Source organism: Ziziphus jujuba, chromosome 10 (genome assembly GCF_031755915.1).
Source record: "Ziziphus jujuba cultivar Dongzao chromosome 10, ASM3175591v1".
Classification (NCBI taxonomy): Eukaryota; Viridiplantae; Streptophyta; class Magnoliopsida; order Rosales; family Rhamnaceae; genus Ziziphus; species Ziziphus jujuba.
The window spans coordinates 706,194-729,795 of record NC_083388.1 but is presented as its reverse complement, the minus strand read 5'-3'; the positions used below and the strand labels follow the sequence as shown (position 1 = coordinate 729,795).

Here is a 23,602-nt window from a genome sequence, read left to right as displayed (position 1 = left end):
TAAATAAATAAATAGAAGATGGAGACGAGAACGGATTAATTAGGCCAAGGAAAAGGAGTGTCCAACGACAATCCGCCGCGTGTCCACGTTTTAAGGCTAAAATAAGAGGCCAAACTCACAAATCGCTTAGTCCAGGCGGGCTTTCGACAGTCTAAGGTGCGTGTTTTTCTTGTCGCTCTTCTTCTCAATCTTCTCTCCCAATTTGTCCTTTTCATTTTATTTAATTTTTGTGTTTTCTTGAAGATATTCTGTTAGATTTCTACGAAAACTCAACGAAATTGCGGAAATATTATTTCCCTTTTTCTTCTTTTCTCATTCATCCTCTAATATTTACAACAGTGGAATTTTCAACTTCTTTTTACTGCAAAATTGATCTGTGGTGTAGAAATAGGGTTATGTAGCTTTGGCCTATTTGTTGGCAACATTTCCAAGTTTTTTGTAATCCACTTGTTCGCTTGCTAAGATTTGGTTGGAAAAGAGGATTATTTTGTTTTTGAAAAAAAAAAATAATAATAATAATAATAATTATATTTTATAATTTGGGATACTAGAAGTATAGGTTCATGAACCAAGTCCAATTAACTATAAGTTAAATTGCAAACTATGGTGTTATCCGAGTGTATTTGGAACTCAAATTTTGGTCCTTGAAGCAAGTGCTGGTTCTGTTATTAGCTTTAACAGCATAGGCTGCTAAGTTAATGTATATCTAGCTTGTTTCAAGAAGCTTCACCTTAAGTTTGATAATTGGGGTGGGAAATGCTGCCATTTTATTTTATTGTATTATACTTTTTCTGCATGCTTTGAATCTGATTCAACTTTGGTTTGCTATTGCATAAGCTTCATAGAGAGAGTGGAAAAGAAATTTCTTTTGCATGATGCAGTAGAAAATCATATAATGGGAAGGAGAAGCTGAGAGGGAACACAATAGAGATTTAATCATCTAAAGATGTAGAAATTTGTTTTGAGCTAAGATTTAGAGGCCAGATAGTATAATCATTGCTGAGTAAATTTATCTAAACATGTTTGTGTTTCATGATCTACTCATGTAACGCCTTTTTGAATCTCTCTGGGTCAATTTGTATCTACATTCTCACCATCCAACTAAAATATAAATTGTAAATAAGCCTCTGACCCCACCATACTGGGATGTTCAATAATCCACATATTATGTAATGAATGTGAATGATGATGTGATTGTAAATTTTCCTCTTCTAAGCATTGAATGCACCCTCTTCGATATATTTAATTGATTTGCAAGCAAAAGGTGGGAAGGGAGATTAAAACTAGCCATTTGTTGGTGTGAGGAGTTTATATCCTACCATTTTGATCTGCTGGCATGATATGCCGTTTATTTAATGCATGCATAAACTGAGGAATAAATAAACTGCTTCCTTGAATATGTCTGCATCCATTCTCTGGTGTCATCTTGCAGATTTAATCCTTAGCAATTCTATATTTCGAGCCCTAACTGAACTTTGGTTTGTTATTTTTCAATTCTTTCCATAATGAAGGTTAACCAACAGGCCAGTGAAAATATCAAGGGGAACATAATTTTTTCTCTGCATTACACACAAGCATTGAGTATTCTTTTGAGAACCCCTTGATGTCATCGGGAGCTTCTCTTATATGTTTCAAATGCTCTGCTTTCTTAATTTCCTTAAAAAATATTCAAAATTCTATGGTTGAAAAATTGAAATTCTATGGTTACTTTACAAATATGAATTCTGAATTATTGTTAGTTTTCTCTTGGACATTTCAACTTCTGTGTGCCAACTACAGGTGCTTGGTGACGTTCTACATTCTATTTGCAAGGTTGTTGTATACACTATTAGTCTGAGAATGTTGTGGACGTTGTGTGGGCTGAGTACTTTGACCTTCTTTCTGTTTCTTTTTTCTAATTTCCAATGTTGCTAAGTTCTCAGGTTTACCTTGTATCCTTTCTGTCATTTGTACATTGACTTTCTCTTCTTCCTTTAAGTTTTAACATGAAATTCTAAATTTGACTTTTAAGTACTTTTGAACATGAATTAGGGTGATTGCTATATTCACATGCTTGACCTGCATGGACCAAATATCATTGCTGCCTTGTTGAATAAACTACTTTGATAGTCCAAAAATATTGTGCTGTTCATTACCGGTTAATTACTATGTGCCTCCTGATTGCATTTCTGGAGATGTCCAGGTTGGCTTAAAATGGGAAATAAACCTGCAAAGCAAGAAAGGGATGAGATTTTATTGAAGGTCATACCTCCAGTGGACCAAGCATATGCTAGGTGGCTTGCACGGGATCTTGAGAGGATTCATGGCTTCATTCCGGTAAAACCTCGTGCAGTGAAGCCCCCAGATCACTATATAGAGTACATGCGCTTGAATGGGTGGTTAGACGTGAACTTGGATGATCCTGACCTTGCCCATTTATTCAAGTAGATGATATTTTACTTAATAGAGTGAACATGAGAAGTCTAGTGGTTTGTAGGGAATGAGAGTCAAAAAGAACATTTTGTTAAGCAGGTTGCTAAGGATGATCTGATGTTTATGCTGTAAAAAGAATGATCTTGTCTTACAGAGAATATCTGGCATTGTTTAATTTTATCTGGAAAGTTACAATCATTTTCATGTGCTATGGTGGGAGAAAGAATTCCTGTTTTCGGAGTTTATTTTCCTCGAACAGTTATGTGCTTGAGTCTGATTTTTTGCTTGATTTGAGCTTGGATTATTTGTAATCTTCCAAACAGTTGATTGGTGAATAGGTTTGAAACCAGGGTACGTAAGGCATTTTTTTCAACTCAACATCATAAAGTAGAGTTCATTGGATTGGCTAAGCAAGATGAAAAATTCAAAACTTTGACCCACAAAGAATTCCTCTTATGTTAGCCTAGAAAGAAGAGAATGAGAAAATGAGGAAAAAAAAAATTGTAATAAAAAAATTGATCCTATTATCTGAAAATTAAACTCCTTCTACAGTTGCTTAACAAAATAATAAAAAATAATTTTGAGAAGCAACATGTTACTTTTATTATATGCCTTTTATTGATACATCAGTTGCCTAAAAATAATGGAAATACTTTTAATAAAATAAATTTTTTTTTTTGGTTAAATCTCCTTCATTTTATTAAATAAAATTATTGCTCTTTTCAGCCAAGGATTTTTATTATCTCGTTGCATATTTGCCAAAAGAAATGCTGTGATAATTTTAATCCAAATATATATATATTAGTTAATAATATTTCTTTAGGCAAAATTAAATTATAATGGTTTAAAATAGATCATGAAGGTCATTTTATGAGGATCACATTGTCTTAACACGTCAAATAAAAAAAAATTGCATTATCCAAGTAAAGTAATTAATTATTTAAAAAAAAAAAAGTAAAATAATTAATTGAAAGTGGACGACAAAATAAAGTGACGCTATGTGTACAACCGCAAGAAGCCGCAACTGCTATTATTATTAATTTGTTTTTTTTGGCATCTAAATTTTGTTAATATATAATATGTTTATGTTGAATGAATTAATACTATTTTTGTCGTTTTTGGAATAACTACAAACAAAAAAAAGAAAAAAAGAAAAAAGGCCAAGTGCTTCCCTCCACATCTATATCCGAACCAAATTCCCTCCAATCCATCTAAGCAGCGAGGCAGGCTTTCCCTCAGTCTTCTCTTACTTTCCCGCTTTTTCCAACGTCCCAAACACTCAACCAGATCTCAAAACCCTCACCCCACCAAAATCCCTTTTCTCTTTCTCTCCACCTGATTTTCCCTCCAATTTTCCATCCGATTCTTCCGCACTGTTCCTTCATTTTCCCTCCCAGTTTCCATAAACACCCTCTCCGATCCATTTCTCTCCCCCCCCCCCCCCCCCCTAAAGGGCACTCGATCTTTTGGGATGTCAGCCTCTCGGCCTCCCAACTCCTCAGTTCAGCCGTCTAATCAGATCATGCAGCCTCTGAATCGGCAGCTTCCATTTACCTGTATGAAGCCGCCCTTTTCTTCTCCTGCGGATTACCACCGGTTCGCTCCTGACCCTCGCCGGCTCTCTGAAAACGAACCCGAGGGAATTGTTGTTAAGACACCTGTAATTCTTCCTTTCAATGATTTCCTTTTTTTTTTTTTTTTCCTTTTCCAATATATATATATATATATATATGTGTGTGTGTGTGTGTGTGTGTGTAATTTGTGTGTGAATATATATATATATATATATATATATGTGTGTGTGTGTGTGTGTGTGTGTGTGTGTGTATTTTGTGTGTGAATATATTACAATTGTATGTGTTGTGTGGGTTTCCATTTGTTTTAATCGTGCCGAATAAATAGTTTGATTGAATAATTGTGTTCAGATCTGCTTAGTCAGTTGTTATGATCGCTTCTCGGTGGTTTGAGTTTGCAGCAATTAGTTTTGAACTTACGGTTTGCTGAAAAGAGTTAGCTAAACCGGATTTACACTCAGAATGGTAGATGTTTTTCTTTTTTTCTTTTTTTTCTTTTTTCTTGGAGATGCGGGAAACTTTGATTACTGCATTTATATGACATGATTCCAGGTTTTTCAGCGGCTGAATTGGTGTATATGACACCCTTTTAAGGAATCGCGTCTTAACCAATAAACAAAATTGCACTAACATTCCTGAGCTTATCAATAAGACAAAATAGACAAGATGGCATCAGGAGGAGAGCTCAACCCAAAATGCACCAAGCCCAATATCAAAAACGCTTTACATCTTAGATGATTTGGCTAACTTTTCTAATGTTTTTTATCTATAACCTCATTATATCATTCACATAAAATTTTCCATCATATGTATGCTTGATGTCTTTCTTTCTCCGGTTGATTATGTTTCTCTAAAATGTTCAATTAATTTTATCCATGTTGAATTGAGTCTTAATGTTGTGCTTTTAATTAATTATTATTAACTGAATTAATTTCAATCATTATTATCCATGATGCTGAGTGTGTTTTGGGATAACTAAATGGTGTATTAGCAGCTAAAACGGAAGAGTGAAACAGCTGAGTATGAAGCCGAATCTAGTGATAGAATGGTTGGTCCTGTATATGCTGAAGTAGTTAACAGTCCAATTCAGACTCCTGTATCAACAAAAGCAGGAAAGACAAACAAAACGCCAAGGGTTATGAAGTGCACTAGAACTGGACCTCAAACCCCTCTGTCAAATGTTGGTGAGTTTTACCATTCAAAATTTCTTGAGTGGGCTCTAGTACTTGTATCAAACATAAACTTATCAATATGAACCAAAGGATTATTTGGTCCACTAGATTTCTTCTAAATGTTTCACTACTTCTCTTCCCTCCATAGGTAGTATTCACTGCCATGTCTATCTAATCTTCTAGACTCTAATAAAATTGACAGGTTCTCCTTCTGGCGCTAATCTTACTCCAGCTGGTCCTTGCCGTTATGACAGCTCACTAGGTAGCATAGTTTGATTTATACTTCCGTAATTTATTCACTTTTGGAACTTGATTAAATATTATTTTTATTTCTGAAATAGATAAATGTAAAATCAGTTAAAATATTTTTAGTCAAACAGAAAAAAGTTTATAAGAGTGACAAAAGGTCCTATGGTTTTCATTCAGGTCTCTTGACAAAAAAGTTCATTAATCTGATCAAACATGCTGAAGATGGCATACTGGACCTAAATAAAGCTGCTGATACTTTAGAGGTGACTATCTATCTGTCGTTCTTGGTAATCTTTTTTAGTGAAGTTATGTTAAAAGTCTTTTATTGCTAATTTGCTACAGGTGCAAAAGAGGCGAATATATGATATAACGAATGTACTTGAAGGAATTGGTCTGATAGAGAAAAAGCTCAAAAACAGAATTCAGTGGAAGTATGCAAAGTTGAAAATGCTTTTTATTTTTTCGAAACTATTATGCCATTTGTTGTTATGTTGTGAAAGATTTTATTTTTTAAAATTAGTTGATTGATTTGTTAGGGGACTTGATGTCACAAGACCAGGAGAGGCAGAAGACAATTACGCTAGCTTACAGGCAAGAAAGAAGAAAACCTGTTTCTTAGCATGTTGTAGTTTAGGTGGCCTTAGACTTTTTGTTCAGCTCATGTGTGGGTCAGGGTGTGTGCGGATTCTACATGTTATTATTATTAATATGTATCAGTGAAACTTTTTCTATCTGCAGGCAGAAGTTGACAATCTTTCCATCGAGGAGCACAGATTAGATGATCAAATAAGGTTACATAATTATTTAGCTTTCTATGCTGCCAATTACATTGATATTTTTACTAGTGTTTGGACTGTGCTGAGACTAACTTTTTATGGCAGAGAAATGCAAGAAAGATTAAGGGATCTAAGTGAAGATGAAAAAAATCAGAAGTAAGGGCTCATTGAAAACATTTATGAATAATCAAAGCTTCCTTATGGTCGGTTAAATGGCATGTGTATCTCATTTTGTCTTTATCCTCTTAGATTGCTCTTTGTCACTGAAGAAGATATCAAGGGCTTACCCATCTTCCAGGTTATATATTATCTTTGCAATTGTTATCACATATACTTGGCACTGTTCTTTTGATCAGCGTGCTAACATTATATAGGGTTAGCACATATGGTTAGCCGTGTGATAACCAATTGTTATCACATATGGTTAGCCATATTCCAACATGCTGCCCTTTCGTCTTTTTTCTTTTCTGTTAACTGAATGTATAGTTTATTTCTTCTGTCAGAATGAAACCTTAATAGCTATTAAAGCTCCGCATGGCACCACTCTGGAAGTCCCAGATCCTGATGAGGTAGGTCAAGAGCAGATGAGTTCTATTATAAGTTCATGCTGTCTAAGTGCGGTTTTCTGAGTGAAACTTGTTGGTTCTTTGCCAGGCTGTTGACTATCCTCAAAGGAGATACAGGATAGTCCTAAGAAGCACAATGGGTCCAATAGATGTTTACCTTGTCAGGTTCAGTTGCTTCTCCTTAGAAATGTAGTTGATATTGTGTAAAATGGTTAACACTTCTTCTGCTGGTGTAATTGAGAATTGTGATAAAATTTACTGATGCCTCTCTCTCTCTCATCCCTCCCTCACCTCATTCTAGTCAATTTGAAGAAAAGTTTGAGGAGATTAATGGGGTTGAGCTCCCTACAAGCTTCCCATCCAGTTCAGGGATTCGTGATGACCCAGCAGCAGCATTGGTCATAGAAAACACAGCCCATAATGTTGAACTGCAGGGACAAGATGATCATAGAACATATGCAGATCCAAGTGCTTCACAGGACTTTGTTAGTGGGATTATGAAGATTGTTCCCTCAGATGTTGATGTAAGTCTGTTTCTGTCACCTGTTTTGGTATTAGCACCTTTTCAAAGCTATAATCTGTTGGAAAATGATTTTACATTTTTTGTTTTTGTTTTTTTATTTTTTCACTTTTTTATCTATTTCACTGGACTTACCGAGATTCATAGACTACGAGCAGCAGATTCTGTTTCTAAGATCCATCTAGCTTTGTAAAGCAATTCAAAAATAAGAGTTTGAATAAAGGGGATTAGGGGTTTCAAGAACTTTAAAATGCCTTTTATAAGTACATTTAAAAATACTTTTATCTATTGCCAAGTTTTCATAACATTTCAAAAATGATCCTTCTTTACTTTAAAAAATAAATAAATAAATAAAATGAATTTGAGTTTTCATATTCTCTGTTCAATGTGCAGAGTGATGCCGACTACTGGCTTTTATCGGACGCTGACATTAGCATAACAGATATGTGGAGAACAGAGCGTATCCTACATAAGATGTTGCCTCGTTACTTTATTTTCTTTCATTTTCTCTCACTCTCCTTCCTAGAAATGTTTGCAATAAACTTGAATTTCTTAACCCTTTTTTATTCTAGCTGGGGTTGAATGGAATGAGTTGGGGCTTCATGAGGATTATACCATGGTTAATGTCAGCAAATCAAGGCCCCAAACTCCACCGTCAAATTCAACTGAAGTGCCTTCAACTGCAAACCATACCAGCAGTTGAAGCCTATGAAGGAACATATATGTTAATGAATCTAGTGAGGATAGATGAGGTGGAAGGTTTCGTGAGAACCTATGACCACCAACCTTTCCCTTCCGTAATCCTTTGTTGAATTCACCATGGGGGTTGGATGGAAGGTTTCACAGAGTTGTTGTACATCAAGTTCTGGTCCCTGAAGACTGATGGAACCGGAAGAATTGAAGGATGGTGTGAGCTGGCTCATTGTACAGTTAAATAACATAAATATCCCATGTGATATAGTGGCAAATAAGATTTATATTTGGTAGTCCCATCCCTGTATATTACCCCATTTTCTAGGCATCTGTGTTAACCATCTAACATTTGGTGAATCAAGGATGTAAAATTTCAAATGGATGCTGTTTGATAGCTTCAGTTCGCGAATTACAATCTGTTTTTGTGCGTGTTGTTATATTTAGAATATTATAATAGGTTGTATTAAAACTAGGTCATTTTAACGTGAAAAAAATTATTTTTCAACTGCAAAAAAGCCTCATCCAAGACGGCCACAATTATGAGAAATCAGCTTACAACAGAACAAGAAATGTCAGAAGAGTGGAAAATTCCTGCAAACGCCCCTCAGATTTTGCCCATTAGCAAAGAGAACCTACAATCTTTTGACCTTTCTTAGAGTTTAACAAAATAATAAGAACTTTTTGGCCTAATGAAATAAGAAACTTTTTCTGATACTTTAATAGGCAAAAAATAAACTTTCGACGATAACTTTTGCCAAGCCCCATCCCATAACTTTGATTTTCACAAGTGAACTTCCTCATGTCATTAAGTTGCGGTTACTTCACAACGTCACCATGTCGATCATTATGTGAATAAGCTATTTAGGCTTGATTGCTTCTCTGATAATTCACAAACACATTATAAGCTTAATTTGTACCCACAAAGGGCTTCAACATAACCATTGAAGAATCATTTGCTTCAACTTGGAAAGTAAGCAAGCAATATCCTAATTCATATCGAAAAGATCATTTGCAACATAATAACAAAATATTGAAAACAGGTATTAACACAAAACTAATTTTCCTTCTCAACTTTCTTGCCAATCCAACTTGCGACAATGGGAGTTAGAGCTACCGTGGGAGGAAATCTTATTGGTGATGCAGCTTTATGCGCCGCATAAGCCAAAGCAAAGGTTCCTACTTTCTCTCCTGTCTCATTAGTTGAGATTCCCACCTGGGCATTAAAACACCAAAATTCATTGAAAACTTGAAATCTAAGTAACCCATAATCCCATTTCAGTTCTTAAAACATATTGAAACAAGTCAGATATGCAGTTTGGGTAAAGCTTCCTTGTATGCTTATATACCTTTTGCAGCAAAGCTTGGACATCAATGCCGGCGTTGATTAGAACATAGCAGAGTGCAAAGGAGATCAAGGAGAGAGTGATGGAAGTGGCTAGGTATGCTCCTCCATACTTGGCAAGGAGCTCCTTGGCCTGATCGCCCTTCGATTTCTTTTCCTCCCCACCTTGTTTTCCCTCCTCCTTCGAGTTGAATATCTGCGTATTGAAGGAAATAAGATTATACCACTTGGTTTAACCAATTTAGAAGCATTATATGCAACCCTGCAACAACTAGTTTATTCTTAGTCAATTTAGAAATTTCTTGTTTAATCAACTAAATTATGTGGATCTTCATCAACGTTTTCGCGGGCACAATTGGACAGATTTTATCCATGGCTAAAACCCACATAAAAAATCAAATTTTTTTTTTTTTAATAAAAAGCTTCTTATTCAATTCTAAACTTAGTTATTTTTATTTTAGTTTGATAAGTAACAGAAAACACTAAATAAACAAAAGACTGAAAATTGCTTTTCCAGCATTTTTCATGGAATATTCCTTGGCACTAAAAATTTAAAGCTAATGTTCACTATAAATGGAAAAGAAAACTAGGAAAGCAGGTGCATCATATTGTACCAACTAAATTGTTTGCATAATTATTCATGTCTAGAACAATAACCAGTACCCAACTATATGTTTGGAACCATCTTTCCATTGCAGCTGCTCGCTACGAACAGCTAATGAGCTTAAACTAACTAAGCCAAGATTTTTGAGCTTTTGCTTCTTTCTCTTTAGAAAATATTCAAACTTCCTATGCAATTCCGCACAAATAAGATTATTTGAGAGACAAAATCCAAAAACAAAAAGAAAACAGGAAAAAAAAAAAAAAACGGAAGAATAGAGTACCTTCCACAAACCAGCTTCGAGGCCATATTTCTTGGTAATTTCTTCAGCTGAAGAAGAGGAAGATGGGTTTTTGATTTCCTGGGTTTTCTCTTTGAGGGAATTGACTCTAAACCGTTTCAACTTAGGAGAAGAAGGTGGAAAAGATGAAGAACAACAATGACGGAGTCTAAGCTGCCCATTATTCAAGCAAGAAGCAGAAGATAGTGGAGGGACTTGCAGTGCTGTTGTCATTGTTAACCAACCAACGACTTTCTATCTTTTCCAAACCAAAACGCCTTTTTGCCCTCCCAGGAAAATATCCGTAGCAAGAAATTCGAATCCAATTCTGACCTCCTCGGAAAACTTCTGCATTTTTTTTTTTTTTTTGGTTCGGGACTACCCTATGAATTTCCAACATTCTCCTCCACAATTGTACAAATTCCTATACTCCACAGTTGATTTTGTGTATGTGAACAAGTAGATAAATAATATATAAACGTAGAAAATGACTATTATTTTTATTATTATTTAAGAATAGGAATGAAATAAGTAAATAAACCCATTCAATATGAATGAATATGAAATAAATAATTCTTGAATTCATTTTCCAACACTGAATTGTTATTTATACAAACTATTATTATTTGTTTAATTGCGGCAAGGATATATTAGTAATTCTGACTTCCACCGCCTTTTTGAAATCTATGGCCATGGTAGGTACAACTAGCCACATGAACAGGTACCATACACTCCTATGTCTATTTAGACTTTTTTGGTAGCGAAAAATTTAAAAAATATATATATTTACCATAATGTGTTTAATTTTGAAAGGAGTTGTGCTCACTAGAGTGATTCATTGGTTCGAACCGAATTAATTTGTAAATAATTAATATGATTTAATTTAATTTTATAATTCAAACTAAACTTATTTATATAATAAATTTAATCTAAATCAATTCTAATTAGTAATTAATTTTTTTAAAGTGCATATTTATTTTTTTAAAGTGCATAAATTATCTTAAAAAAAAAGAAAAACTAATATATAAATATTAAAAAATATATATATAAGTTAAAGTTTACTAATAAATTAAAGCTTAATATATCACGTTACAATGTACAAACGACTAATAAAATTCAAAATAATGATATAAAATTTAAATATATAATTTTATATTGTTAATTGATTTGAATAAGTTTTATTAGATTTTCACCTTAAAAAATGAACCAAATAGAACGGATAATTGATTTTTATTTTAAAAAACCAATCTATTTTGATTACATTAAAAAAAACAATCCAAACAAATCAAAATTGGATTGGATTAATCGGTTTTATAAGTTTATCAGTTTTTTTTTTTTTTTTTTTTTTTTTTTTTTTTTTTTTTTTTGCATACTCCCAGTGTTCCCCATATTACAAAGAGTAAATTGACAATATATTTAAAAGAAAAGAAGATAGTGTGAACAAACTCCCTATATAGTTGTAAATAATTCTTTGTAGTGTATTAAATAATAAATAAATAATTAAAACATCCTATATAACATCATATTTGTAAATTTTTTTAATCATATTCATATTTGTAATTTGTTTAAACATATAACATATTTGCAATTAATAAATGACTATAATAATTATATTACAGACAATGATGATTACAGTTTTTACGGGGAAACTTTCCATTTTCCTTGAATTTTTTATAAGTGATAGGACAACTAATCTTAATTAATATGAAAACTATATTATAATGGAGAACATATAAATAAACTTTAGCACAAAATTTTCCAATACAAAATATTGGAATAATTATCAGCCACAAAATAATTTTTCTATTTTAAGAGAATCATCGTTTGAAATGATATGATTAAGAAACTACTAATAATAGAACATGCGTTATTTGTATTTAGATTTGCATATGATAATTGCAGACTGATATATTAAAGGAAGAACACACACATATTTTGGTTGTATATATATATATATGTATACACACATAAATTTTCTGTTTTCACCTGACCATATACAATCCATGATATATATGTTTTTTTTTTGGGTAAAAATTGATGATATATATTATCCAATTACAAGGAGGGATATAATTTTTATCTACTAGCTAGGCGATGTACCCAAAAGATAGGGATGAGGAATCCCTAGGTCACATGCTTAAATCTCCTTGTAAGTTGTAACTCCATTTTAAAGTTTAGTCAAAATCCCCCAGCCTACTCCCACAACAACCATTCCAATATATATAAATTGACTCCTAACCAAATACAAATTCCCATTTCCCATTATCCCCCATGCTCAAAAATCTTTTTGAGGCCCTGTTGAAATGAAAGAAAAAGGAGTCCTACCAATTTGAAAAACTTGAATTTCCTCCTACCCTCCTCTACTAGTACTATATACCAGTGTGTTTCCTTTCCTTTGATCTCTCAAATCCCAATAATTATACAATGTCCAGCAGCAACAGCAGCAACAACAACAAGAAGAAAAAGAATCAATTCCTAAAATCCATATTATTCTTCAAATTAGGCTGCAATGGAGGTGGATCATGTGGCTGCGGGAGGCCAAAACTTTCTGATGTACTTGAGCCCATTCCAATTCCCAAAACCTCCTCGTCCTATTTAACCCTCCAAAATTTCAACCACCCTCCTAATCTCCTTCCTAACTCCTCATCAAGCTCCTTTGATAATAACAATAATAGAAATGACGAGGACGAAGAAGAAGAAGAAGAAGATGAGGACTATACTTGTTCCACAACCACAACCACCGTCGACTACGACTCTTTGACCATTGATGATAACCATGATCATGACCATGACCATCGTGGATTAGTTCATGAAAAATGCAGCATCAGCAGCACTAAACTCAAAGACAGCATTGCAGTGGTGAAGGATTCTGAAGACCCACTTGAAGATTTCAAACAGTCAATGAAGCAGATGATCTTGGAGAAGCAGATTTGCTCAGATGAAGATCTGAAAGCGCTTTTGAATTGTTTTCTGGAACTCAATTCTCCATTCCACCATGATGTTATCCTACGAGCTTTCACTCAGATCTCCAATCAGATTGCTCTCTCTCGGAGGAGGAGGAGGCCATCCACCTCCACCTCCATCTCTCAAGATGATCACAAACCGTCTGATGATCATTGATCACTCACAGATTTTTGACACGTCTTGTGATGAGAGAGAGATAGAGAGATAGAGAGATAGAGAGCATTGAATTCTCACGTGGGGCAGGGTCTGCATGGGAAGGTTGGAGATTGATTGTAACTTAAAATATATATATATATATATATATAATATTATAGTCATCATCAATTCATTGGGGGTTGGTCAAAAATATTATGGCAATATGGCCGTGAAGGAAGATAGAATTTGTGGTGCAGATAAATAAGGTGTTAGGGGTTTAGTTTTGGTAACGCATTGTTTAATGATAATAATGGTCAATACTCAATAGAGAGGTAGGGTCTAATCGATACAGATTAATGATCGTGGAATTATTATAGTTTTTCTAGGATTTTTACCGACATTCCTTGTAAGCCTTGGCATTTTTGTCATTAGAATTTTTTGAATGACTCTCTTACACTCAGATTTATTCTTTGATACCAAAGGATTTTGTTTCCAAGTCTGTTACAACGAATATACTTGTTTCTTGTTTTGTGCATTTTTTATTTTTTCAATTTTTTGGTGAACATGTTTTATGCTTTTGTAAATATGGAAAAATGTGAAGCAATTTATAAACCTTCTTATAATAAAAATATCATTTAAAAACTTACTATTTATCATCAAACTGAACATACAATGACAAGTCAAATTTTTCCTCAATTCTAACGAATATACAATGACAAGTTAAATTGTTCCTCACTTTTAGGATTTTAAAATGAAAAATAATAGAATTAAATGAAATTTATCAAATAGTCTGGTGGTAAAAACTCTTATTATTTGGGTTTAACTTATTTATGAAAACCCAAAAATTTAGGGATTTTTGCATTTTTCCTATTATTATGTTGTATACATATGCAATTTCCAAAATGGAAAAATCAAATGATACCCCACATTATAACTTGATGGGGGGTATATTTGTTGTTGTTTTTGTCTGCCAATAAATTGGTTGGTGCATGACACTGCTGGAGTTTAAATTTCGTATCATCACTTTCCGGATATATTATAATTTCAATCATTTTTTTAGTTCTTTTAAAAACATATCTGTGTTCCTTTGGTGAATTTTTCCTGGCGAATTTCAACACTTTATATTTTAATGGGGTTTTTATATTTGAAACATATAGGCAAAACCAGACATGTTTTGTAGAAAAATAGTAAAATAATTTATAACATGATGCTACTTAAACTTGGTTGGCGTAGCACATTCACTCCGACCAAAACTCCTGCTCCTATTCAAGCTTATAATTAAGGAGATAGTAAAGGAAACATTATCCTAGAGCAGTAAATTTAAGGCACATGTTTCTTCTTTCAACTTCACAAGACAAAAATTCTGCATGCCCAAGATTCAATGATATGGTGGTACCCCAATTAGCTGTTCCATGCTAGCCAACTGATGTTGCAGGAACGTGTAAACTGAATCAGTTGTTTTGGCAGCTATTCGAACGACGACGCCCAATCCCTGCATGGATAAGGAACCATTCAGCTTGAAAAAATCATCAAGCACAATATGATTGTTTAAGGTGTTTCATATAATTACTACAGCTATTCATTTGGACCCTCCATATACATTCGCTTGATGAAAGTGAAAGAGTAAAACCATGGAGGAGAAAAGATTGTTAAAGAGTGTTCTTAGTATGAAATTTAGAACAAGTGTATGTATACGTGAGTAAAGTAAGAATAGCTTTGGCAGAAAAATGGGGCTTGGCGGATGATAATGTGGACAGACAGTCTCAAATGCTGCCCATCCGAGTCCATTAAGTGTGGAAACTTCCATGGACTGAGCTTGGTTCTCTTAATTGATTCATTTTAATCATGCTGATATATCTATTCCCACCTACTTGCTATATGTTTGCGCAGTCTCTCCTCCACTTTATAAAAAGTAACTCCTCTAAGTTCAAAAAGTTATATTTTCATATGCATATCAATTAGGCACTGAAACACTTGATATAAAAATTTATACATAACGTTGAAATTATCTGTATCCCGTACAAAAAATGAGATTATGTTGAGAGTATGACCAACTTCACATTGTCTGCTGAATTAAGCATGTAAGAAAGAAATCATCTTCTGTGAACCTTGTATTTCTTTAATGAAGCTTCTTACATGCTAGCTAGAAGTGTATTGACTCTTCAATGCACACAACTTATTCCAATTTCAAAAGTTGTATATCAATGAGGTGAATCTACTTAGTAGTCTTCTTACATTAAAACAATTCCATGGTGAGATTATTTTCTATTCATGAAGCATCCAGTTGGATTCTGACAATTCAGAGTCAATTAAGAAAACATAGGTGATCAACTAAGCACCATTTTGTAGGTTATCATACCGGTGAGTGGTTAATTTTTTGAGTGGATTAAACATCAAAAGCAAGCATAGTTTAGCACAAACATTGACAGTACTATGTGGAAGAATACCTGAGGGCCAAAGACACTTGAAGAAGCAAGAAAGTTAGGCCTGTTGGAGCAATGATCGGAAGTTGTTTTTATTTGTCGAGTTGAGGCAGGGGAAAGAAATTGTAACCGCTCAGACATCATCCTCTTCACATCTTTCTGAACTTGATCTTGAATGTGTTTCATTTTTGGCCTACAATCAACCACACATCAAACACTTCGAGTTGTGAAAGTTCCATTATTCTCAGTTTAATACAAGTAAATAAATTTGCAAATTATACAATAAATATATAAGAGATGGTGCAAATGAAATTGAGGTACAAACCCCCAGAATATAACCATTGCCATGACTTGGTAATCTTGCATACGCTCAGCAATGGAAGACATGCCTCGCTCCAGAAGCACCTGCTAGAAACAATAAACCATTAAAATATAAGGTAACACAAAACACAAGAGTGCCACATTCATGATGCCCAAGCTTTGTCTTATCAAAAACATTGATGCAGGTATGAGAGAAAAGTGATCATTCATCACCCTGAGGAAATTTCAAAAGCAATTACAAATAGAAAATTGAGGAAATAAAAACCAGAGAATATAGAAATACCAAGATGGTAACTTGGTAATCTATGTCAGTATCCAGAAAATTCACGTATAAAATGTAAATTCAATAGTATAAAATGTAATATATTCATAACAAGACATTATCTGGTTTAGTGTGAAGCACCTAATTTCCACTGGAATAAACCATAATTGAGTGTATGGAATAGTGTAAATCAAATTTTACACTACATGGTAATATATAGAAGAAACAACAAGATGGAGTCATTTTAATAACGTCAGAACATAGAGAATACAAGAACATAGAGCCCATGAAAAAAGTACGAAAAAAAACGAAGCAGAATTACTAAGTTTTTTTAGCTTAGCTGAATAAGTTGTCTTTTACTCCTCAAAAGGACACATTTTATTAAATTGTTGTCTGCTAAGAAATAACCAACATGAATAAATAGTCTAAAATATTCAAGGAACTCACGTCAATAAATACTAGCAAGTTCAGAATGCAACAGAAGACCCCGGGGAAAATAAAAGATTATGATAGAAAGAGGTAGAAATTACCGTGTCAAGAAACAAAGGCTCATCATTGTCTAGGATTATATGATTGGTGCTCTTATAAAGATCAAAATCCCATCTTTCTCCACTTTCATGACGGCCACTTGTAATCCAATCAACAATGACTAAACTTGAATCATACAGCACTTTAAATACTTGTTTCTGAGTGTACCTTGCAGTGGAAAAACAGGTCACAGGATCTGGAATGACAGCCAAAAGGGCATTGCTTCCAACTCTTGCCTACTGTAGAAGCACAGATCAGCCAGTGTCATTTCCAATAGTCAAAATGAATATTTATTCGATAAACCAAAATGAGCAACTGACACACTAAGTCCAAATTTTGATGTTCATTGTACAATAACCAAGTCTTAAAACAATAGGAAATGCCAAGTCTTAAAACAATAGGAAATGTCATATAATTTATACTAGATTGTTACCTCCAGAACTTGCTCAGAGTACTTTGAATTCAGAGACTTGTACACCTTGACAAAGAAAAACCAACATAGAAACCATTTGGGTTTTTTTCTAGACTAATGCAAATCAAATGTAATCACACTGAAGGTGCATAAACGAAATATAAATAGAAAATACAAATGGAAGCAGTATTAACTTATCATTCAAAAAAAATCAAATCAAGATGTAAAACTAAACCTTTGTGGAAGCTTGGGTAGTTAAGACAGTGGAGCAGCCATCAGCAACAGTCAATTCACACGAAATTGAGTCTCCCTATGCACAAAAGCACATTATTCCGGTGACAAAATTAACAGATATAAAAATTAGCAAAGCAATTTACAAATGACAGAAGTGAGTGAGAGAGAGAGAGAGAGAGAGAGAGAGAGAGAGAGGGGCATACAGAAACAATGCCACCACCATAGCTGAGAGTGTAGATCCAAACTGCATCAATTTCAGAGCTACCCACCTGATAAAATCAGACAAAACCGAAGAGGGTTATGTCAAATCGTCATTATCATCATCAAAATTCAAGAATTCTCAGCGGGAAAAAATAAATAAACAAATAAAAGTAGTACAAGATATTAAGGTTTTTGAAACTGAAAACCTTTCCGGGTACAATGAATTTGAGGGGATACTTAGAAAAGCACTTTGTTACAGTTGACCTGCCACCCACTTTCTCAACCACCAACGATCCCGTAACCATTTCTCTCTCTCTCTCTCTCTCGCACAACAAACACATCCGAAATGCAAGAGACACAGGAACCTCGAAACGGATCGGGTTAGTCAAAGTATTTACCGAAGGTGGGCTTCTTTTAGTGGTTTATGAAACACGTGCAAGCCACATGATTTGAGATTTAGTAGAAAACTTTGTGCTTTACAAATGGAATTAAAATGATTTACCAAAAAAACAAATGAACCGTAATGACTATTTATATATTGATGCTGAAATGTTATTTTGTACCTCTTTTTGAAAAAAATGTGTACATTAAGCAGGCATAGAGCCAAAAAATCAGAATACAATAAATTGGGAACCCATGGAGGGCCCCCAATTCACTAACTTTGGAACTCTTTTTCTTTTCTTTTTTTCTTTTTTGGTAGATTAGCTGAATTATGTATGCTAATTATTATACATTTCATATTGAGATAACATACATGATAATAATCAATAATCATTAAATTTTAAATTCAATTGAATTTGGATTTAAAATATTATTTTTTAATTTAGCAAAATAAAAAATTAATTATATATATTTAAAAAAAATTAATGAATAAAATTATAGGAGTTTCTATATGTTTAATTTCATCAAAAATTTATTGGTTGGAAATACATAATTAGATTATAATTTAAAGAATAAAAATAATAAAATTAATCTGTTATTTATTAATTTGTTTATTTCCTTAATTGTTTTTTTAAAATATTTTAATTTAACTTTTATTGACACGTCACAAGTGATCAAAGTCACACCGTGACACGTCTTTTAAAAAAAAAAAAAAAAAAAAAAAAAAAAAGAGAAATGAAAAACCTAGTACGAAAAGTAGTTTCATATTCTTCATCTTCTACGTTGGGGGGTGGGGTGGGTGCATATCTGAACAAGTACGGACAGACAACGGTGGCGACTGCTTATCTGCTGCTGCACTCTTCTCCTCTGCCACGAAATCTGGGAAGAATCTCAACCAGTCAGAGTTCATTACCGAATCCAACAATCTCATTCCCATCATCCACAAACCCTCACTTCCTCTTCCTCCCCAGATCAGACATCGCCCATAAACTCCAATCCGCATTCTCCGGAAGCGGTTCAGGATACGGTGGTGGCGGCGGCGGAGGATTCATCAACGCTTGCAGTAGTAGCGGAGGCGGAGGAGATGATGGTTATAATGATGATGAACAAAGAGCATTATTCCAGGTTCTCGGGTATCTGGGTCGGGTCCTGTCCGGATGGTTTTTCCGGTGGATAGTCACCGGAGATATTCAATTCCCGTTTGTGCTTCTGATAAAGGAGTTGGTGGGTGGGACGGCATTCTTCGTTCTGGAAAGGGTGTGGACGGCTCTCAGCGCTCAGTTGCAGTTATACATGGAAGGCTTCTTGAAAGCCATCTCGGAAGGCATTGTGATGATGCTTTTATTCCCGCTTTTACTCCCGTTGTTGATGGTGGGTGCCATGATCGACGTTGCAGTGGCCGGAATCGCTTCTTTTTTCTTGTTTGCCATTGCTGCTTCTGTTTTCGCAACCTCTCTTTATGGTCTTTATTGCGTCATCGACTGGATGTGGCCCCATTGGTAAACAAGAAAATTTTGCCTCTTTTTTTTTTTTTTTTTCGTCCCCTCTTAAATACAAATAAGAATTTACAAATTTGTAGGTATTTACAAAATTGCATGCTTTTGTTTGTTTCTCAAAAGTAACATTTTTGGATTTTTGTATGTTTTAGTGTATGTTTCACGTGGTTTTTAGATCCCAAAATAGATTATAGAAAACTTTTTGTTAGACAAAGAAACGAAAAAAAGTGCTCAGTGAATCTATAAATTTTAGAAAATCAAAATAAAAAATTCTATAAATTTTAGATTTTTCAATAATCAACACTTTGAAATTGGAAAAACAATCAAAAACAGCTCTTAAAATTTTACTACAAGTTGCATCAATATTTTAATGTATATTTACAACAATGAAATATGAATTCTATTTTTGTAATTTTTAGTGACTTTGAAATAATAAAATTTTAAACCAAGCCTTATTAGGTAAAGGTTGGGGTTGGACACTATTTTGCTTATATTTTTCTATCCTAACTTTGCCAAACAATTAATGGAAATTAAAACGAGTTTCTTTGGCTCGGTCGTCTTTATAGTTTTCTATTCTGGGTAGTATTTTTTTTTTTTTTTTTTTTGTTATATGCTATGTTTGGATTGGGAGTACTTAGAGAAAATTCCACTCTCTATTTTTTTTTTTTTTTTTTTTAAGAAAACTAAAACTCCTCAACCCTTTTTTTTGTTTTTTTTTGGCTAAATAGGCGTGTTATAAAACCAAAACCAGTCAAGCTTACAAAAGGCTAGCACAAGATGAGGTGGTTGAAAAACCACGCTCCTGGGAAACAAAAGACAAAAAACATTAGGAAGACAGCTTATATCAACGGTCCCTGAAACCTCATTCCTAATGCACCAAGTACAGACAAAATGCACCAGAAAATTAAACTTCCGCGGGATCCAGTTGAAAATGACTTCAGTAAAACTGTTCTTCAGCTGAGAAGTGCCTGAGATTATTCTTTCCACCTGCCAGTGAAGATCAGACCAGTCATTCTTGTTCAAGCTGTGAACTATATTTCGTGCATCTGATTCGCACCAAATATTTGACCACCCCTCTTCCTTAGCTTTAACCAACTCTTGGAATATACCAAAGGCCTCAGCTAGCTCTGCATTGTCAGCACCAGTTCATTTGGATACATTATCAGCACCAGTTCATTCTTCATTTTTTCTTTTTTCTTTTCTAGGTTTTTCTTTTGTTATATGCTATGTGCGAGTAAAGAAAATTGAAATTTTTTTTTTTTTTTTTTTGGGGGGGGCGGTGGGGACACATGAGAGTTAGTAATAAGAATTAAAATGCTCTATGTATCATTTTTATTTTCCTAATGTCAAACAATATTTTAAGAGTTATTATAACAGTGCCAAGACAGCAAAATAGAGAGACTCGAAGGGGCCGGATTGATGACTTGTAATTTATTATTAATGTTGTTGTTTTGGGGGATAAAAAATGACTATTTTGAGGATTCTTCTGTGGTTGATCTCCAGCTGATCATTAAGCCAAGCAAGCATCCTCTACTAATTTTGTTACGGAAATTTTGTTTCGAACAATTGCGAATCTAACAAAATAACAACAAAATGTTACTAAAATGCTGTTTTGAAAACCAAAAACGCGAAATTCTTAATTAATGGCTATTAAAGGTTTTGGTTTTTGGGATAGATTTGGCCAAAAAATTGTTCATAATATTCTTCTAAAAATATATATATATATATATATTTTTTTTTTCTTCTTGTTTTTAATTTTTGTTTAGCGACAAAATGTTTATCAGCATTCCGTGTGCATCTGAATCTGGTCAATTGGATACTGACAAATTGACAGTCGTATTGGGGACTCAAATTCCACCAGCTGTTGAGTGACCGCCTGTGCGAGTGTCACATTCCTATATTTCCGTCTAAATTCATGTTCTACGTGTCATCGTTCCATTAGCTAGTGGGTCCCATATCGCCGGCCCTCAATATTATATTTAACAGTAATACATACACGTAATATATAATCCAAATTACATTCATCCTACTCTAAATTTTTGTAAATATACCTTTATATGCTTTTTCTTTTTCTTTTTTTAAAAAAATAAAATAAAATAGGGACAGTATTACTCACTTTTATGCATATTTTCATATACAGTTTTAGATTTGTGAAAATACACAAATATCAATTACAATTAAATCAATTACATTAAAAATGACTTTGTAATTATTTTTGAATAATATAATATTATTGTTTATACATTAATATATTACATTTCGTATATGAAAATATTTTAAAAAAATTTATGGAAAAGAGTAATATGATAATAAAATTTAATTTAAAAATATATCCCTTTATATATAACTAGATAACAATATAATTATTGCAAAAAAAAAAAAGAAAAAAAGAAAAAAAAGATAAGGATATTATTATTAATTTCTAAATTATGTAACCAAAAATAGTCATTAGGGTTTTACAGGAGTCTTTAATGGTTAGGGCCCACAAAGCCCAATACTTTGACAAAATTCCCCGTCTCACCTAACACAGGCACACACACACAGAGAAGAAATCCAAATTGCTTTGCTTCTTTCCCTCGCCGATAATCGAACGCAGGAACAAGAGGAGGAGCTGTACGGACAACAATGGCGGCCACAGCTCACCTCCTTCGTTACTCTTCTCCTCCTCTGCCCACCGATCATTCCATCAACGTCTCCTCCGGTAATCGCCTATTCTCTAACCCTCCGTCTTCTGCCATCTCCTTCCCATTTTCTCCCGCCAAATCCCATTTCCCCGGCGTAAAACTCCAGCTTTCGTTCGCCGGCGGCAACGGTGGAAATGGGGTTGGTCGCGGAAGTGGCGGAGGTGGAGGCGGAGGCGGTGACAGGGGAGAGTGGAGTAGCAGCGGAGATGGGGACGGCGAAGATTCATCGTCATCGATCAAGGGTGTTGGTCCTATTGGTCTGTTCCTCAATGGGTGGAGATCCAGAGTCGCCGCCGATCCCCAATTCCCTTTCAAGGTTTTGATGGAAGAATTGGTGGGTGTGAGCGCTTGTGTTGTGGGGGACATGGCTTCTCGTCCCAATTTCGGACTCAACGAGCTCGACTTCGTATTCTCAACCCTCGTCGTCGGATCCATTCTCAACTTCACTCTCATGTATCTCCTCGCACCCACTGTTGGAGCTTCGTCCTCTAGTCTCCCTGCGATCTTCGCCAACTGCCCCAAGAGCCACATGTTCGAACCCGGGTCCTATGGCTTGGTGGATCGGCTCGGTACTTTCGTGTATAAAGGAACAGTCTTTGCAGCGGTTGGGTTCGCTGCTGGGCTCGTTGGAACTGCGCTCTCAAACGGGTTGATCAAGTTGAGGAAGAAGATGGATCCGGATTTCGAAACCCCCAATAAACCACCTCCGACATTGTTGAATGCCGCCACTTGGGCCATTCATATGGGTTTGAGTAGTAATTTTAGGTACCAAACTTTGAACGGGCTCGAGTTCTTGTTGGAAAAGGGTCTTCCTTCATTTGCATTCAAGTCCTCTGTGGTGGTTCTGAGGTGCGCGAACAATATTCTTGGTGGGATGACGTTTGTGATTCTGGCAAGGTTGACAGGATCGCAGAGTGTCGAGGGTGAGAAAAAGCCGCTTGCTGCAGAGGTGGGATCGGCGGAGGAGAAGGAGAAGTTAGTGGATGGAAATGAGGATTTGCAGAGCAATCAGTCGACTTACAAGTGATTTGGATTCAAGTTCTAGCTTTGTTGTCGCCTTTTTTTTTTCTTTTTTTTTTTTTTTTTGGGGTGGTTTTGGTTTTATGTTTATAACTCGAAGTTAGGTTGGAGATGACGATGAAGAAGTGGAGTTTTGGTATATTATGGTTTTTGCAGTAATAATAAATGTTGAAGAAAGGCAGTCCATTTCAATGGAACACCGATAAATGTTTTGTTTTTTGTTTACCTGTTCATTTGAGTTACCTTTTTCTCATGTCAGAATTTTCATTTTATAACAAAATTGAAGGAATTTAGATGTTATTGTGGTAAACAAAATGAATGGCAATTTCAATGACGTTTTTTGCAAACGTATAGAC

At 34.5% G+C, this 23,602-nt stretch overlaps 6 protein-coding genes across 10 annotated transcripts; 4 read left to right on the top strand and 2 right to left on the bottom strand.

Moving 5' to 3' along the window:
* On the top strand, positions 1 to 2,674 carry LOC107410234 (uncharacterized). Its single transcript, XM_016017639.4, has 2 exons — positions 1 to 156; positions 2,183 to 2,674. The coding sequence occupies exon 2, from the start codon at positions 2,194 to 2,196 to the stop codon at positions 2,425 to 2,427; it is 234 nt and encodes a 77-aa protein (XP_015873125.1). The 5' UTR covers positions 1 to 156; positions 2,183 to 2,193; the 3' UTR covers positions 2,428 to 2,674.
* Positions 2,675 to 3,565: 891 nt separating this feature from the next.
* On the top strand, positions 3,566 to 8,388 carry LOC107405811 (transcription factor E2FB). Of its 4 annotated transcripts, none has more exons than XM_048468380.2 (15): positions 3,960 to 4,072; positions 4,338 to 4,451; positions 4,981 to 5,170; positions 5,361 to 5,420; positions 5,585 to 5,670; positions 5,750 to 5,838; positions 5,944 to 5,998; positions 6,146 to 6,198; positions 6,289 to 6,339; positions 6,433 to 6,481; positions 6,687 to 6,752; positions 6,838 to 6,914; positions 7,051 to 7,273; positions 7,663 to 7,729; positions 7,842 to 8,388. In XM_048468380.2, the coding sequence occupies exons 2-15, from the start codon at positions 4,449 to 4,451 to the stop codon at positions 7,970 to 7,972; spliced, it is 1,200 nt and encodes a 399-aa protein (XP_048324337.1). In that variant the 5' UTR covers positions 3,960 to 4,072; positions 4,338 to 4,448; the 3' UTR covers positions 7,973 to 8,388. The 4 variants fall into 4 exon arrangements, with proteins under 4 accessions (XP_015868389.2, XP_015868390.2, XP_048324337.1 ...); XM_048468379.2 differs by having other exon boundaries at positions 4,978 to 5,170; XM_016012903.4 differs by lacking the exon at positions 4,338 to 4,451 and having other exon boundaries at positions 3,566 to 4,072; positions 4,978 to 5,170.
* Positions 8,389 to 8,806: 418 nt separating this feature from the next.
* On the bottom strand, positions 8,807 to 10,548 carry LOC107410230 (uncharacterized). Its single transcript, XM_016017632.4, has 3 exons — positions 10,189 to 10,548; positions 9,309 to 9,500; positions 8,807 to 9,175 (listed from the first exon to the last, which is right to left on the bottom strand). Exons 1-3 carry the CDS (start codon positions 10,417 to 10,419, stop codon positions 9,017 to 9,019), a joined length of 582 nt encoding a protein of 193 aa, XP_015873118.1. The 5' UTR covers positions 10,420 to 10,548; the 3' UTR covers positions 8,807 to 9,016.
* Positions 10,549 to 12,178: 1,630 nt separating this feature from the next.
* On the top strand, positions 12,179 to 13,836 carry LOC107405804 (transcription repressor OFP3). Its single transcript, XM_016012895.4, has one exon. The coding sequence runs from the start codon at positions 12,610 to 12,612 to the stop codon at positions 13,303 to 13,305; it is 696 nt and encodes a 231-aa protein (XP_015868381.1). The 5' UTR covers positions 12,179 to 12,609; the 3' UTR covers positions 13,306 to 13,836.
* A 560-nt stretch (positions 13,837 to 14,396) lies between these two features.
* LOC107410235 (urease accessory protein D) lies at positions 14,397 to 18,078 on the bottom strand. Of its 2 annotated transcripts, XM_016017640.4 has the most exons (8): positions 17,872 to 18,078; positions 17,668 to 17,733; positions 17,466 to 17,540; positions 17,252 to 17,296; positions 16,821 to 17,054; positions 16,033 to 16,112; positions 15,732 to 15,900; positions 14,397 to 14,776 (listed from the first exon to the last, which is right to left on the bottom strand). In XM_016017640.4, the coding sequence occupies exons 1-8, from the start codon at positions 18,004 to 18,006 to the stop codon at positions 14,663 to 14,665; spliced, it is 918 nt and encodes a 305-aa protein (XP_015873126.1). In that variant the 5' UTR covers positions 18,007 to 18,078; the 3' UTR covers positions 14,397 to 14,662. The 2 variants fall into 2 exon arrangements, with proteins under 2 accessions (XP_015873126.1, XP_024926269.1); XM_025070501.3 differs by lacking the exon at positions 17,252 to 17,296 and having other exon boundaries at positions 17,872 to 18,077.
* A 3,968-nt stretch (positions 18,079 to 22,046) lies between these two features.
* LOC107405810 (protein RETICULATA-RELATED 3, chloroplastic) lies at positions 22,047 to 23,465 on the top strand. Its single transcript, XM_060812058.1, has one exon. The coding sequence runs from the start codon at positions 22,168 to 22,170 to the stop codon at positions 23,251 to 23,253; it is 1,086 nt and encodes a 361-aa protein (XP_060668041.1). The 5' UTR covers positions 22,047 to 22,167; the 3' UTR covers positions 23,254 to 23,465.
* The last annotated feature ends 137 nt before the right edge of the window (positions 23,466 to 23,602 follow it).